The sequence below is a fragment of the Petaurus breviceps genome, unplaced genomic scaffold (assembly GCF_028583685.1).
Source record: "Petaurus breviceps papuanus isolate PSGF00001 unplaced genomic scaffold, PetGlider_PUasm1.0 140, whole genome shotgun sequence".
Lineage (NCBI taxonomy): Eukaryota > Metazoa > Chordata > Mammalia > Diprotodontia > Petauridae > Petaurus > Petaurus breviceps.
This window is the reverse complement of record NW_027185698.1, coordinates 33249070-33264776: the sequence shown is the minus strand read 5'-3', so window position 1 is coordinate 33264776 and position 15707 is coordinate 33249070. Positions and strand designations below refer to the sequence as shown.

Below are 15707 nucleotides of genomic sequence, written 5' to 3'. Positions count from 1 at the left end.
CTTTAAGATGCTTTCTATTACAAATTTCCTTAACTTTTTTTTTTAATGTGACCTACTGGGGGTCAGGAGTTTACAGAATTTCAGAACAGGAAAAAGCCTCAGAGGTCATTTAAGCCAGCTTAGAAAATGAGCATAATAAATACCCTTTCTACCACGAAGGTTCACTGTGACCAAAGTGCCATATAAATTGTAAACTCTTACATAAAAATGGGGTGCAGTCCCCCCTTGCATAACACAGCCCAAACCCATGTCATTTTACAAGAGCACCATGAATCCAAGACAAGCATCCCCTACCTAATGTCAATAATTGGCTCCATGCATGCCCAGCATTAGGTGCCACGATGAGGCAATGGCAGGAAGGCAGAGTTCCCAGACCTTGCTGTGAGGTTTAACGTGCATTAATGACTTTTTGTGAAGGGACTTAGGTTTGGGGTACTAGCCCCTACTGAATTAAAACCCAGGGTACCATCTGGAGACCTCCTTTAGCATTGAGTGGATGGTCACCTGAGCCATGAGCCACAGTATAAGAACCACTATTTTGGTGAAGCTCCTTCTGTAACACTGCTTCATCTCGTTTCAGGTTTTCTTCGAAGCACTTCTCCAGGTCAGGGGCTATGTTCCTGTCTTTTTATCCTCATTCATTCTACACTACAAGTTCCACCAGGCCACGGGCCCTATCTTCCTCTTCACAGTGTATAGATCAAACAGCAACTTGCATAGCACCTGAATTGGCCGGGTCTTTACGTGTGAGGGATACAAAATGTAATAATGACAACAAAGGAAGCTCACATTTATACAGAGCTTTAAGACTGGCAAAGCATTTTGAATAAATTATCTCACTGAGTCCCAGAGAGCTAAAGTGCTTTGCCCAGGTTCGTAATGCTAATAAGGATCTGATGCAAGACTGGAAACTAGGTCTTTCAGGCTCCAAGCTGAGGGCTTCATCTTGCGCTTCATCTCTAATTAGACTGGGAGCTCCCCCAGTAGACTGTAAACCCCTTGAAAGCAGGGGCTGGGTTTTTTTTACATTTCTCTATATCCACAGCTCTTAGCATAGTGCCCGGTACATAGTAGGTGCTTAATAAATGTTTGTTGACTGACTAACTGACTGAGGCATTATGGCATAATGCCTCACATTGTAAAAGTCCTTTGGAAAAAATTATCATCATTTATGCAAAGATATACTATTATTGTCATAGAATTTGTTCAAAATCATCTAGGTAATTCAAGAAGGTTCTCATTTTGTTCTAAATTATCTACAAGGGAAGGGGTGTTTGCAGGTACTTAGTACAGTCATTCATTCCATATAAAAACCAGAATCAATGTAAGAACAGTAAGAATTCACCAAATAAACTGAAGTCACTTGGCCCTGGGGCCTATGCCAGCAGAGATTAGCCACATCCTACCACTTTTCTCTCAGCCTTACTCTCTTCAGCTATAAAATGGGGATTCAGTTCAATTCAATTCAACAAATATTTATGAAGTCTTTTACTGTGCACCAGGCATTGTGCCAGATGCTAGGGATACAAATATGAAAACAGTCCCTGCCCTCAAGGAGCTTACATTCTACTAGGGTGAAATAACATCAACTAAGAGAAGTCAATACGAAATATAGGGAGTTAATAAAAATAATTGTTTTGGAGAGGAGGCTCAAGATAGGCCTCATTTAAAATGTATAACTGTCCATTCCTATAGGAGGAGGTAAAGGAAATGAGATCATTCCACTCTTAAAACCCAGAGAATAAAATGTCACATACAGGAAACAGCAGTTGACTGGGTTGGCTGGAGCAGAGATTGTATGGGAAAGAGAACTGGGAAATCAGTCTGAAAAGATAGGTTGAAGTCAAAGTGTCAGAGATCTTAAATGCCAAACACAGTAGATTTTAGTTTATTCTAGAGATAATAGGGACTCTTCTTGAAGAGGGGAGTTATATGGTCCAACCAATGCCTTAGGAAGATTTTTTTGGCAGGTGCTGGGAGGACAGGTCAGGAGAGAGGAAAGCCATGAATAGGGGAGATCCAACTAGGAAGCCATAGCAATTGTCCAGATAAGAAGTGATGAACACCTTTCTTTGTGTAGTGGCTGGCTGTGTGAGTAGAGGAAAAGGAATGGATGGATGTGAGAGATGTTGTGGAAATAAAATCAACAAGGCTTTACAAATAATTGGATACCATGAAAGGAGGGGCATGAAAGAGGGAGATTGAGAATCTGGGTGACTGGAAAGGTGGTGGTGCCCTCAAAAAGAATAGGAAATTAGGAAGAAGAGTGGCTTTGGGAAGGGGCGAGGATAATATGTTTGGTTTGGGGCATACTGATACGGCTATCCAGGTACAACTCATGAGATCATAGATTTAGATCTGGAAGAGGCTTAGAGCCCCTCTAGACCAACCCTCTCATTTTATAGCAAGGAATCACTTTGCAAGTTGTGGGTAGGGAGGGCTTCTGATGCCCAGAAAGATCAAGAGATTTACTCAAGATCAGGAAGGTGATGAGTAGGAGAGTCAAAATTAAAACTCAAGCCCCCTGACTGGAAACCCAGAAGTGTTTCCTCTCCATCACACTGTCTCCTCCTCTAGAAGGCAGCTGGTATTGAATGGAGGCTTGGATCTCAAAAAAGATGAGAGCTCCGCAATAATAACAATCATACCTCATAAAGAAAGCACTTTCTAATTATAAAGTGCTATATAAATGTGAGCGTTCTGTGTCATTATTAAGTATCTCTGGAATCCTTGAGACCTTGCCTGTGGTCAGAGCCACAACACAAAGGGGAACTCTCTCCCATATAATCCTGGGATGGAGATCTTGCTAAAGGGTCAGACTAAATATCTTTTGGCCATTACTCTGGCCTCACAGTTTAAAATAATTGTAACATTTCCTTGCTAGAAATAGCTAACATTTCTGCAGAATCTTAAGGTGGGAAGCCTATAAACAAGGATCATTATCCCCAGCTTACCAGCAAAGAAACTCAAGATCGTATGTGACTTGCTCATGGTCACTTATCTAATAAGTGTGGGTTCTGGGAATCTAACCCAGGCCCTCTGTTTATTAACACCACATTACAATGTATTACCAATTACAGCTCCTTCTATTTCTGTAAGCAGTTTAAGGTTTACAGAATAAAAGGTAGATCTAATTACCTTGTGAGGTAGATACGATGCCCTGAATTTTTACATTCTAAAAAATAGCTGAATAATTATTACAGTGTTAAGGAGAGAGGGTGTGGCAAGAAAGCCAAAGAATTCAGTCTCTTTGGACCCCTTACAATGAATGGGGTTACCATTAGCTTCACCTCGATTTCCTTCTGAAGAGGAAAGAGTTCTATTTCTACAAGGCTTCTCTGGCTGGCTTTCCTGTTTTCCCCAGCCCACAGCTCATTCTTTTGTTACAGCTTTGTGCCTGGGCTTTGGGTGTGTGAGCCTGGGGAGGGGGTGCATTGGAGAATCTAAACGTACCTTATCTGGAGGAGGGAACTGCAGCTGATTGACATCCAAGGGTGTCATCAGGGGAATGGTGTCGAAGCCATCCTCCAACAGGGGCTGTTTTGTGCCTTTCTCAGCGAAATTATTCCCCAGTTTCACCATCCTTCTGAGAGAAAGACAGTACCTGCGGAACCAAAGGGGACAGCGCACATCACTGCAAACCCGGACCAGGAGCACTCTCCACAGAAAGACTCCCCAGGTTTTGGTGGCACTGATAACAAAAGACGTGACCTACTGATCTAGATGCCCTAAAAAGTCCGTTCTGGCATCCGGGCAGCTTCTCTGCAAGCCAGGCCACAAAGGCTGCCCTGCCAAACACCCACAGAGGTGACTTACCACCCTAGCAGAAAGCTGAGCTAAAGGGGGGTGTGGGGTTGAGGGAGACCAGGGCGAGAAATTGACATTGTGGGGTGGCTAAGGAGAGGTTGGGTAGGGAGGGGCACGTTTGCCCCCATTCGCCTTCACCTTACACAGGGTGAGGTCGTATCTCGGTATCTGAGTCCTGCTCCACGAAGCCCAGGAAAGGCTGCGGAGCTGCGTTTTGCCCCAAACCCCTCTCCATTCTCTTCCCCAAACCCTCTCTGCCCATTCTGTTTTCTAGATATGTCCATTAGATCTCCCGGTCTCTGCTTCCTCTTCACTCACCCACCCTTAGGATTCTGATCTCTGCAGTAGTAAACCCTCTTGTACCGTTGTTAGGGGGTTCAGAGCGCACAGAATAGCTCCAGCGTCCCGTCCTGTCTCGAACCCCCATCCCTGCTGCGCCCCAAACTACCGCTTAGGAAAGGACGCCCCCAACTACCTTTTCCACACCCCTCCCAACCTCAACCCCACCGTGTCACCCCGCCCTGTCCTCTCCTTCCCGAGAAAAGCCCTAGAAGTCCCTTCAGCGTTGGAGGGGTGGGCTTTGAACTTACCCCCCGAGGATCTAGCGCGGCTTCTCCAAGCTTTTGCCCCAAGCAGCAATGGCGGAGGAGGAGCTGGGCGCTGAACTTGGGGAGGGCCGGTGGATATCGCTGGAGCAGATCCCTTTTGTTGGTGGCTTTCTCTCCTCGGTTCCCCTTCGCGTCCTCAGAGCTAATTCAGCGCGTGTCTATAAGGATATGTCAGCGTCGAGAGCAGCAGCACCGTTACTCCGCCTTGACGCAGCCTCAGTCCTTAGGGCGCAGAGCCGGAGGAGGCAGGAGGGAGCGTGAGCAGCACAAAGGAGACCGGAGCGGGGAGGGGATGGGATGGGGAGAAGGGAGGGGGGAGCTGCGGGGAAGGGGGGGGGGGCGGTTCGGCGCAGCCGGCTCTGCCCCCTATCTGCTACTGGTGCAGCCGAGGCAGCGAGCGCTCCCTCGGGAATTAGCGCCTCGGTGCCCGCAGTGGTACGCGGGGGCCACAAGAGGCCTGGGGTGGGGGGAGACCGGCAGAAGGGAGGAGGCTAGTAGCGGGGGTGGGAAGTAAAAGGGGGGGGGTGCTCCTGCGTTCAGCCTGCCAGGAGCCGGGAGCTTCTAGGCAGCGCTGCGCTAACACTCAGCCAGGGAAGAAAGGAGGCTGCCTTGGCAAGGACGCGCCCTGCACCCAAGCAGTCGCCTGTGTGGCTGAGGGTATGCGGGCGCTTCGGCAAGAAAAGGGGTGTGCAGGAGGCTTGAATCAAATAGTCTGGAGCAGGGTTCATTCGGGCCATGGCGGGGTCTAGCTGTTTACCCCATCATCACCCGCCCCTCCCCGGCTCCTTTGCCCAATGCCAGGGAGGCTACGGCAGGCGGTAGAGGGGGCTTCAGAGCGCAGGGGGTTGCAAACCCCCAAACCTTCCCGGGCTGCATAGCATTCCCAAATAGCACAGAGCAGCAACTCGGCCACACGTTTCTCTTCGAAAGGGCCAAAGCACCCCGTTAGTTAGAGGCAACGATTCTAAACCAGTGCAAGAAGTAAATGCAGGGTGAGCTGCTGGTGGGGCTGGGGGTGAAGAATAAATGAAAAGTCACCAGCTCCTGCCTTGCTCACCCCCCCATCACCTACACACACACACACACACACACACAACATACACACACACACACAACATACACACACGCCTGAGTTTTCTTGCGCTTGTAAACCAGCCAACCCCTAGCTGTATGTGCAAATATTCGAGCCATCAAGTGTGAGAGGTAGATGGGACAATAGGTGCTAGGTCCAGGCATCCAGAAGTGAAGCCTGTGCGACTCAATTCCTCTAGCCCGGATATAGCACCCCTACTCTCCCCATCCCCACAGCCGAACCTCGTTCCCCTTCTAAAAATTAACCCACACTCTTCCCCACCCCTCAAAAAAAAATAACTATAGGAATGATGTATAACTTCCTCGACACAGGATTTAGAGCTGGCAGGAGCTTTAGATATCATCTAGTCCAATCCCAGATGAAGTGAGGGGTGGCAGACCCAGAGGGGTGAAGTGAGGTAAGGTCGGTAATGAACAGCAGAGCTGGTAATGGAATGCAGGTACCCGGTAAATCCACCGTGGACCTCTCCTCTTCTACCTCACTCTATAAAGCAGATCAGTCCTGTATATTCTCCAGTGAGAAGTATGTTGAACACACAATTGGGAGGCCTGGATTCCAGTCCTGACAGGATAACTCTATGTGTGATCATAATAAAGTTAGCTTGCCTTTAAATATCTGAGTTTTATTCATTTTACACTCACAACGACCTTGTGGGATAGGTGCTATTATTATTCCCATCTTACAGATGAAGAAATTGAGACTGAAAGTGGTTAAGTGACTTGTCCAAAGTCACCCAGCTAGTTCAGTGTTTGAAGTCAAATTTGAACTCAGGTCTTCCTGACATCAGGTCCAGCGCTAATCATGGCGATACCTTCCTGCCTCATTTAACCTTATCTGGAGTTGAGAATAGTAATCTCTCTTCTCTCTCCTTCTGAGTCCTGGAGTTATAGGGAAAACTGGAGGTAAATTGGGAAAGGGCTTGCAGATATGTTAGTGTTTGTCACACATTATTCAGAGAATTTAGGTTCTCAAGCACTGATTATTTGGACAAAAGCAGAATTGGATTGGGAAGGCCCCAAGTTCCCAAGATGTGCAACTTTGCTGAGGGTTGCTGCCCTGCCCTATTTACCTTTTTCTCTTCAGCAGCACCTGGCACAGTGCTCTGGGCATATAGGCTCTTCATAACCCTTTGTTGAATCAAGGAATGAATGATTATGGTCTTCACTTATTCCAGTCCTTTTGCTTTCATCTTATCATGAACTCAGTGGGAACTCTGTAAATATTTGCTAATTTGGTTTTTGCAGACCAGGTTCAGGGCTCCCAGGTCCTTTCTGTGTAAGGACTGCTTCGGTTAAGAAGAATCCAGGGCACAGCTGCAAAAATTTGCCTGACCTCCAGTCACCTCTCCCTCCCCTCCTGCCTACACCATGATCCTTCTACGTGTAACTCCTGGGAGCGGGCAGTTGCTTTTCCCTCTCTGAGTTTCTTTAATAATACATAAAATGCCATAACTGGAGGAGATCTCAGATAATCCTGTCCAAGACCCTCATTTCTCTAGATGGGGTATCTGCCACCCAGAGATACTGCTGTCATGTTCACCTAGCTGAATCAAGACTAAAAAAGTCCGGTATTCTTTCCACTCACCACCGGCACAGTCTGGATGAGATTTAGGGGGTGGCAGAGGAAAGTAGCAACAACAACAAACCCCCCCCCCAACAATTTTTAAACCCCATCTAGGGGACATACAAAATTTAGATTAGGCACAATCCTTGTCCTCATGAAGCTCACAAGGGATTTAAACACACACACACACACACACACAACCAAAATCAGATCATCTACAACACTCTTTTTGGGGGGAGGGGGGAGAAGAAATGGAGAGCTGGGCATCAAATTATTTTGTACAGAAAATTCCTGGTATGGAAACTACCTCCATCTACTCCAACCCCCTATTATTACTGATGCAGAAACTGAGGCAGGCCCAGAGGGGTGAAGTGAGCTGTCCAAGTCTTATAGGTAATTAACGGCAGAGCTAGTAATGGAATGCAGGTACTGGGAGTCTAGCTCCGTGGGTCTTTCCTCCTCTACCTCTCTCTGAAAAGCAGATCAGTCCTGTATAGTGAGAAGTATGTCGAACACATATTTGGGAGACATGGATTCCAGTCCCAACAGGATGCTTACTCCATGTGTGTTCATATTTTTTAAAATGCAAATCAGAAACTTGTCGATTTAGATATTTTTTGCTTTGGTATTGTCACCCCCATTAAACAGTTCCTTGAGAGCAGGGATTGTCTTTTGCCTTTCTCTGGATCTTTAGGATCTAGTGCAGTGCCTGGCTCATAGAAAGTGATTAATAAATGCTAGTAGACCAAGTGACTGATTAGAGAATTGCCTGGGGGCATTGCAAAGAGGGAGAGGAAACAGAAACTACCAAACAACACCAATATTTCAAGGTTAAATGACTTGCCTAGACTCATACAGTCAACAGAGATCAGAAACAAGATTTCAAGTCAGGCTTCCCTGACTCAAAGGAAGGCCCTTGATTCCCTCTGGTTCTCATATTGCCTCCATAATACACAATTTGTTGTTCAGTCATTTTTCAATTGTGTCCAGCTCTTCATGACCCCATTTGGGGTATTTTTGGCAAAGATCCTAGAGTGGTTTGCCATTTCCTTCTCCAGCTCATTTTACAGATGGGGAAATTGAGGCAAGCAGAATAAAGTGACTTACCCAGGGTCACACCGCTATTACGTGTCTGAGGTCAGATTTGAACTCAGTAAGAGGAGTCTTCCGGACTCCAGGTCCAGTGCTCTATCTACTGTATCAACATGTGATAAAATATGGGTGTTAGAGAAGAAAACTAAGTGTTAAGTGAAGCCTGACAGAGCAGCCTAGGGATTTAGGAGGAGGTGGCTATGGGAGTTTGGTTTTAAAGACTGACTTGGAAAGGAGGAAGAGGTCCAGGCTTCTGAGGAACAACAATGGCAGCCCTAGGAACAACAGGCTCCATGAATGGTGGACCTTCGGTGGCAGGGCTGAGGGACAAAGGAAAGAGAGGGGCAGAGAGCTGAGGGCAAGAGAGACGGAAGAGGGCAATGGGTCTTGGCTTCACAAGGGGTTTAGACCGGGGATCTTCTTATCTGGAGTAGCCATGAAGTCCAAGGCAAACTGTAGCATCTCCTCTGCTCAGTCTGGACCATGATGACTGACATTCGATAGGTGTATGTACATGTGTATGTGTGTGGGGCGTACTTATTTACTTTCCATATGTGTTGTATCTCCCTGTAGGACAGAGCTCCTTTAGAGCAGGCTCTTACTAGTCTATTAGTATCCCCAGCGCGGTGCTTTGTACATAGTAAGTGCTTAATAAATGCTTCATTCATTTATTCTTATGTATATGTGTATATATGTGTGTATGTGTGTGTGCATGTATATATGGCAGCTGGTTGAAGCAACAGATGGAGCACCAGGCCTGAAGTCAAGAAGATTCAACTTTGTGAGTTCAAATCAAGCCTTAGACACTTACTAGCTGTATGACCCTGGACAAGTCACTTAACTCTGTTTTCCTCAGTTTACTCATCTGTAAAGTGAGTTTGAGAAGGAAATGGCAAACCACTCCAGTATCTTTGGCAAGAAAACCATACCAAATGGGGTCACAAAGAGACGGACATGACTGAGCTACAACAACAATATATTACATATCTACATATTGGCTCAGACCTGTGATTTCATCCATGTGGGAAGTAATGTCATCTCCCAGTGCAGACTGGCACCTTCTCTCCCACTGAAGATCTTAGCCTGGGGCACTGGGAAGTTAGATAAAGTGCCAGGGTCACAGGCTGTAAGTTTGTGCCAGGGGAGAAGCTGACTCTGATTATGTGAATTAAAGGAAAGAAAGGATTTTATAATTGGTCCTGGAAGTGGGTTCACTGAATGGGGGGTGGGAGTGTCATGGTCAGGCCTGGATTTTGGAAAGATCAATTTTGACAGCTGGGTAGGAGGTGGCTTTAGAGAGGAGAGAAGCTTGAGGCAGGGAGGCTGGTTATTGCAATAGTCTAGGCATGGCGTAAGGAGGACCTGCATTAGGGTGTCCTGGGCATAACAAGCTATAAGCTTTAGTATCTTAGAATTGCCTAAGACTTTTTAGACACTCTATATAATTATAAGCTATTACCATCAGCTGTTAGAGTGGAAAGGACATTTAGGGGAAAAAAATCTAGCTCAGGTCTCTTATTGATGGGGAAACATAGGTCAGGGTCACAACACTTCTGTGGGGTCCCTTCTGACTCTCCATGACTCCATTTGGGGCTTTCTTGTCAGAGATACCGGAGTGGTTTGCCATTTTCTTCTCATTTTATAGATTGAGGAAATTAAGGCAGATGGGGCTAAGTGACTTGACCAGGGTCACACAGCTAGAAAGTATCTGAGACTGGATTTGAACTCAGGAAGATGAGTCTTCCAAATTCCAGGTCTAGTGGTCTCTCCACTTCACCACCTAGCTTCTCCTGTTCTTCTCCCACTTTCTCTTCCATGCAAACAATTTTTGTATGCTTGTATGGTTTCCATCCTTCACCATCCTGGTCATCCTCACTGCCAGAGGCCCTCAGACCTAAAATGTGTAACCTATAATTGAACTTAACATTTCATATATGATCTGAGACTGTTGCTTCTTTCACTCAGGACTATTGGGGAATACCCGACCTGAAGGTTTTGTGATTTCCTCAGCATGGGGAAATGTGTTCTGTCACTTAACTTTCTGGATGTTAGGTCACAGGATTGACTCGGGTTTGGTTTCTGGTTCACTTAAAAAAAATACACAACTTTTCCCATGACCAATATATCAGCCAGCCATGCCTGTAGTTCTGTGGTTGATTTTTTTTAACTTAAATGTAAATCTTTATATTAAATGCCATCTTATTAGATTCTGCCTATCTACCTTGTCAAGATTCTTTGGGAATCCATTCCTGTCTTCCAGTGCATTTTCTCTATCTCAGCTTTGTACAAGTTTGCTAAGTGTGCTATATCTCCTTGCATTTGAGTTCCCAAAACAGGGACCTGTGGGACTTGAATGTTTGAGGATTAAGGATACATCTGTCTTTCCCACTGCTCTGAAAACCTCAGATCCCAGGAAAGGTTCCCCTGCCTTTCTCCTAACAGAATTTTGCCCCTATTCAGGATGCCAGAGCTCCCAGTTAACAAACCACTGGATTCAGGCTAGATGATAAAGGGCTATAGTATCATTAAGAAGGGGTTTAGTGTGGGGATGACATAGGCAACTGGTTTTCTTCTGGTTTGCACTTATTCGGCTCCATCTAAATAGGGAAGGGACAGGAGGTAAGACAGAGAGAGGGGAGAGAGGCAGAGAAAGAGAGAGGGGGGAGGGAAGAAGGGGGGAAGGGAGAGAGAGAAGGGAGGGAAAGGGAGAAAGAGAGAGAGAGAGAGATAGAGGGGGGGGGGAGAGAGAGAGCACATTTATTAAGTGTTTACTATGAGCCAGGTGTTGTGCTAAATGCTATGGATGCAAATAAAAGTATGCTAGAGAGCCCTTGCCCTCAAGGGGCTTATATTCTGAAAGGGGAATTGAACACATATAGGGTTAGACAACTCACATGGGAGGAGGCTTACGCATGTGATGTTATGCCTGGGGATGTCTGGGAAGGTCCGCAGAAGTCTAGAACCCAGCAAAGGTAAGACCCAAACCAGTCTATCAAGGCTCAAGGTTATTTCAGAGGCTAGGTAAAATTCTCTGGTGAGTTGGGAGTGGAAGTGATAGCCTGAGGAGAGAAGGAATGGCTGGAAATATCTGGGAAGGGGATGTAGGAGTAGAAATGAGAAACAGCACCAGTTGAAACATTGGTTCATTCATTTAAAGGATCATATAATTTAAGGCCTAACAGAAATGTAGATCTATTCCTGTCCAGCCCTCTTGCTTTGTAGATAAGAAGACTGAGACTGAGAGGGAAAAGTCCCCATCTAAGATGACGTATGGAGTGGGTGTGCACCAGGAATTGTCTTTGGTCCTCGTCATGACTGATGAAGGCTTTGTTCTGGCACTGATTGTGTCTTTCTAGACAAAGCGGATGGTCCTCCTTAGCTATTCATGGATGAGTCCTTTGATAGTACATTGAAGTTATCTCTTTGTATAAGATGGAGAGATGCTCATTAATATCATATCCAAGAATGGTTGATGGAGTTCTGACTTAGCTATACATGTGAGCCATCCCGTCTTGGAGCTGACTTTTAAAAGGGAGAACACATTAGTCAAAGAGAATGAGACTAGGAAGACACATACAATGCGGGGGCAGGTTACACACAAAGAGTTGGAGATGGTTCCCTGGAAGTCAAGCCCACACATCTGTGAGGCTCCTTCTAGGAGATACACGATCCCAGGAAAAGAGAGAACCACATGGCTTGGTGGACATCAGTGGCTGGGGGTTGTGGCTGAAAGTAGTGGTGTGTGGAGAGGGTCTCCTAGAACTCGATGATGAGAATGGCAGAAATGGGATCAGACATCAGTGAAATAGCAATGATTTTTAAAAAGTAGCAGAGATTCCTGTGTAAGCAGAGGAATGAAGCCTCCGGGATACAAAGGAAGGCCTCCTGGTGCCAGACCAGAGCTGAAAAGCAACAGGGACAGAGCCATAATACAAAGCCACACCCCTGGAGCTTGGCTTCCACTGGTTTTATTAGTTGGGGTCTAAGAGGATGGGAACTGACTTTTTTTTTGGAGGGGGAAGGTAGGGCAATTGGGGTTAAGTGACTTGCCCAGGGTCACACGGCTAGTTTTTTTGTGTTAAGTGTCTGAGGCCAGATATGAACTCAGGGGACTGACTTTCTAGCCATTCCCAGTTCTTTGTCCTAGTGGGAAGGCTTCAAACACAAAATGGTGCCATTTTGCCATTACAGAGAGATGTAAAGGTCCCTGGGGAAAGTGGGCAATCACTTGAGGCTGAGTTGCTTGACTTTCAAGAACAACCTCAAATGCTTCCCCTTTCTGGGAGCATCATTGAAAGATTTGGGGCAGCTAGATGGTGCCGTAGATAGAGAGCCAGATATGAAGTCAGAGAGATTCACCTTCAGGAGTTCAAATCTGGCCTCAGACACTTACTAGGTCTGTGATCCTGGGAAAGTCACTTAACCCTCTTTGCCTCAGTTTCCTCATTTGTAAAATGAACAGGAGAAGGAAATGGCAAACCATTCCAGGGTCTTGTAGATCCTGGCTTTAGGAGTTTGGAAGAAGAGATAAATGAGCTACTAATTACTAAGGAAGCTATACCTGGACCTTAAAATAGAGCACTTTAAAATTAGGTCTTTCTGCACACCTGTGGAAGGGGTATGTGCTCTTTTTCTACTGGGCTGCACTTCTTCCCTCCTATAGTCCAGAGGCAACCCTAACAAGGAGCCTATACTCTCCATCCAGATCCTTCTGCCTTCCTATAGCTAGCTCTTCGTTCCTTTTATCATAGCTGTATTTTCCCAAGGGCCCATTTCCCCTTTTCCCAGCCCAGAGAAGGGTAGTATAGATAGATCCTCTATGCGTATGCATGTGCATGTGTGTATGTGTGTGTGTGTGTGTGTGTGTGTGTGTGTGTGTGTGTGTGTGCTGGGGAGAGGGGTTGAGTGCCCTCTCTCCTGGAACAATCCAATCTCCTGTGCCAGTAAAACTATCAGCACTCCTCCCCTACTGGCATGCCTCAGTGGTGTTCACCGCCATAACCTCTGTGTCTCTTCTGCCACACAACCACCTCAACGTCCTCTGCAGCACCTGCCTGTGGCTCACCGCCCTCAGCAGCTCCAGCCCTAAGCTCCGTGAAGTCTAGGATATGAGTCCTACAATAGGCGAGTTTCAAGGAAGCACACTTCGGCTTCAAAGAACAGAAACATGTCCTAACTGGTGCCATCCCAGAGTGGGATGGGGGGCTTCTGGAAGGAGCAGCTTCCCCCTCCCGGGGAGTTTCTAGCAGAGGCTGCATGACCGCTAATCCAGGGACACTTTAAAGTGGATTCTGTATCAGGGATGAGTTGGGCTGGGTGGCCTCTGGGGTCCCCTTGAGCTCAAAGACCTTGAGATTCTGTTTTTCCAGGGCCCCAGACCTATGAGGTGGCAGAACATCTCCAGGGCTACTTCACACCACTAACTGCTGAATGAAGCGAGTTCCTTGTGCTTTTTCAAAAGCAGTGTGTAGAGTGTGGGGGCGGGAGGCTGGGAAATAGAAGGCAGAACTTCTGAACATGTATGAGCACTGGCACCGATTCTAGACCCACTCTACTGCCTTCCATCAAGAGCTGCCTCCAAGGCCAGGTACGAACAAGGTGTCTTGTGTTAGGGTGGATTGGAGGAAGGCGGGTAAGACTAGCGGCTGATTTTCTAGTCTCGGTCAACTCTCAATGGAAAAAGGCCACATTAATCATTTTCTGGGCAGTTAGGTGGCTTGGAATCAGGAAAACCCATTTTCATGAGTTCAGACTTATTAGCTTCATTACCTTGGGCAAGTCACTTAACCCTGTTTGCCTCAGTTTCTTCATCTGTAAAAAAAAGCCTAGACCCTTTATACCCTTTGACCCAGCTATACTACTTCTAGGGTTGTATCCCAAAGAGATCATAGAAGTGGAAGACCCATATGTACAAAAATGTTTATATCAGCTCTTTTTGTGGTGGCAAAGAATTGGAAATTAAGGGGATTCCCATCAACTGGGGAATGGCTGAACAAGTTGTGGTATATGCATGTAATGGAATACTATTGCGCTATAAGAAATGAGGTGCAGATGGACTGGAGAGGCTTATATGAACTGATGCTGAGTGAGAAGAGCAGAACCAGAAGAAATCTGTACACAAATACAGACACAATGTATGTGTGATGACCAACTTTGATAGACTGGGCTCTTCTCAGCAATGCAGGGTTATAAGTCAGCCCCAAAAGACTCATGATGGAGAGAGATGTCTACATTCAGAGAGAGAACTAGAAAGAACAGAGTTTGAATGCAGATTGAAGCAAATTACGTGCTCTCTTTCTCTTTCTGGTTTGGTTTTGTTTCCTCTTTCCCATTGTTCATTCCATCTGATACAATTCTTCTTTATAACCTGACTAATGTCTAAGATGAAAGTATTTGCAGATCCTACACTTGATTGTAGTCCCACTATGGGTGAGGAGGGGAGGGAGGGGGAGAAAATTTGAAACTCAAGGAATTGTGGGACTGAATCTTGTAAACTAAAAGTAAACAAATTTAAAAAGACAAAAAAAAAGCCTAGAGAAGGAAATGGCAAACCACTCGGTATCTTTGCCAAGAAAAACCCAAATGGCGTCATAAAGAGTTGGACATGGCAGAAACTACTCAACAAGAAACAAAAATCATTTTCTAGTTTATTAACAGCAAATTGCCACAAAGTCACAGAATAGAATCAATTCCAAAGCCTGAGAAAATCTAGGAAGTTAACTATCTAATGCAAGTTATCAATAATCACAGGCTGTTACAGATGGAATGGAGCTTGGGACAAAGGACCAAAAAAATATCAGGACTGGAAAAACTCCTCCAGAGAGTCCAATGCCCTCCCCTCATTTAGCCCTGTGGTCACCCCCACTATACAGATGAAGAAAATTCAGCTCATGACAAGTCATGGTGATTTGCTCAAGATGATATGACCATTAAATGGTAGTGTTGGGACTCGAACTCAGGTCTCCTAACCCTCTTGCCAGTGTTTTCCTATTATATTATCATGCATCTGAAAAGATGGGAAAGATCAAACAACTTCATTCCACTTCTCCCTGACCCTTCTCCTTAACACTTAAATTTGTCTTCAGCCAGCTGAATGTCTCTTGCAGGTTTCTAGCTCAAGCAATAACTCGTGTTAAATTATTTAATGAATAAATAATTAGAAAAGAACTTTGCCAAAGTAAAGGACCATGGATGTGCCAAATAATAACAACAATACCATCCATGTTATACTTGGATCAATTCCTGAATTAGGAAACACAAATGGATGGCTACAATCCTTTCGTCGGTTTATGAAGCCTGGGTCCCGGAGAGAGTATCACAAATTCACAGGATACCCCTGGGTGCTCGGGAGATTACACTGTAGGGAACAGACCTCCATTGCAGACGAAGGGACCAGATGACCTAATGGGTCTTTTCCATCTGTAATTTCTCTGATTTTGCATTTTGGATCTCTGAGTTAGCCGAAGCATGTGTAAAATTAGCATAGAGGCATGTGGCTCCCCATTGTCTATGCCTGCCAGAAGGCTCTCCAGTGCCCTATTTAT

General features: G+C 45.8%; 2 protein-coding genes across 3 annotated transcripts in view; one reads left to right on the top strand and one right to left on the bottom strand.

Moving 5' to 3' along the window:
- Positions 1–4696, bottom strand: part of NSG1 (neuronal vesicle trafficking associated 1) — a 40527-nt gene extending 35831 nt beyond the window's left edge. Inside the window, exons 1-2 of one of the 2 annotated variants that reach the window (XM_069069955.1) lie at positions 4398–4696; positions 3454–3604 (exon numbers count right to left, since the gene is read on the bottom strand). In XM_069069955.1, the coding sequence (XP_068926056.1) occupies positions 3454–3582 (129 nt within the window). In that variant the 5' untranslated portion in view covers positions 3583–3604; positions 4398–4696. Of the gene's footprint in view, positions 1–3453; positions 3605–4170; positions 4239–4397 lie in introns of those variants that run through there. The other variant, XM_069069963.1, reaches the window with a different exon arrangement.
- The window catches only part of TMEM128 (transmembrane protein 128), a 480334-nt gene that overhangs the window by 338880 nt on the left and 125747 nt on the right, over positions 1–15707 (top strand). The window lies entirely within an intron of this gene.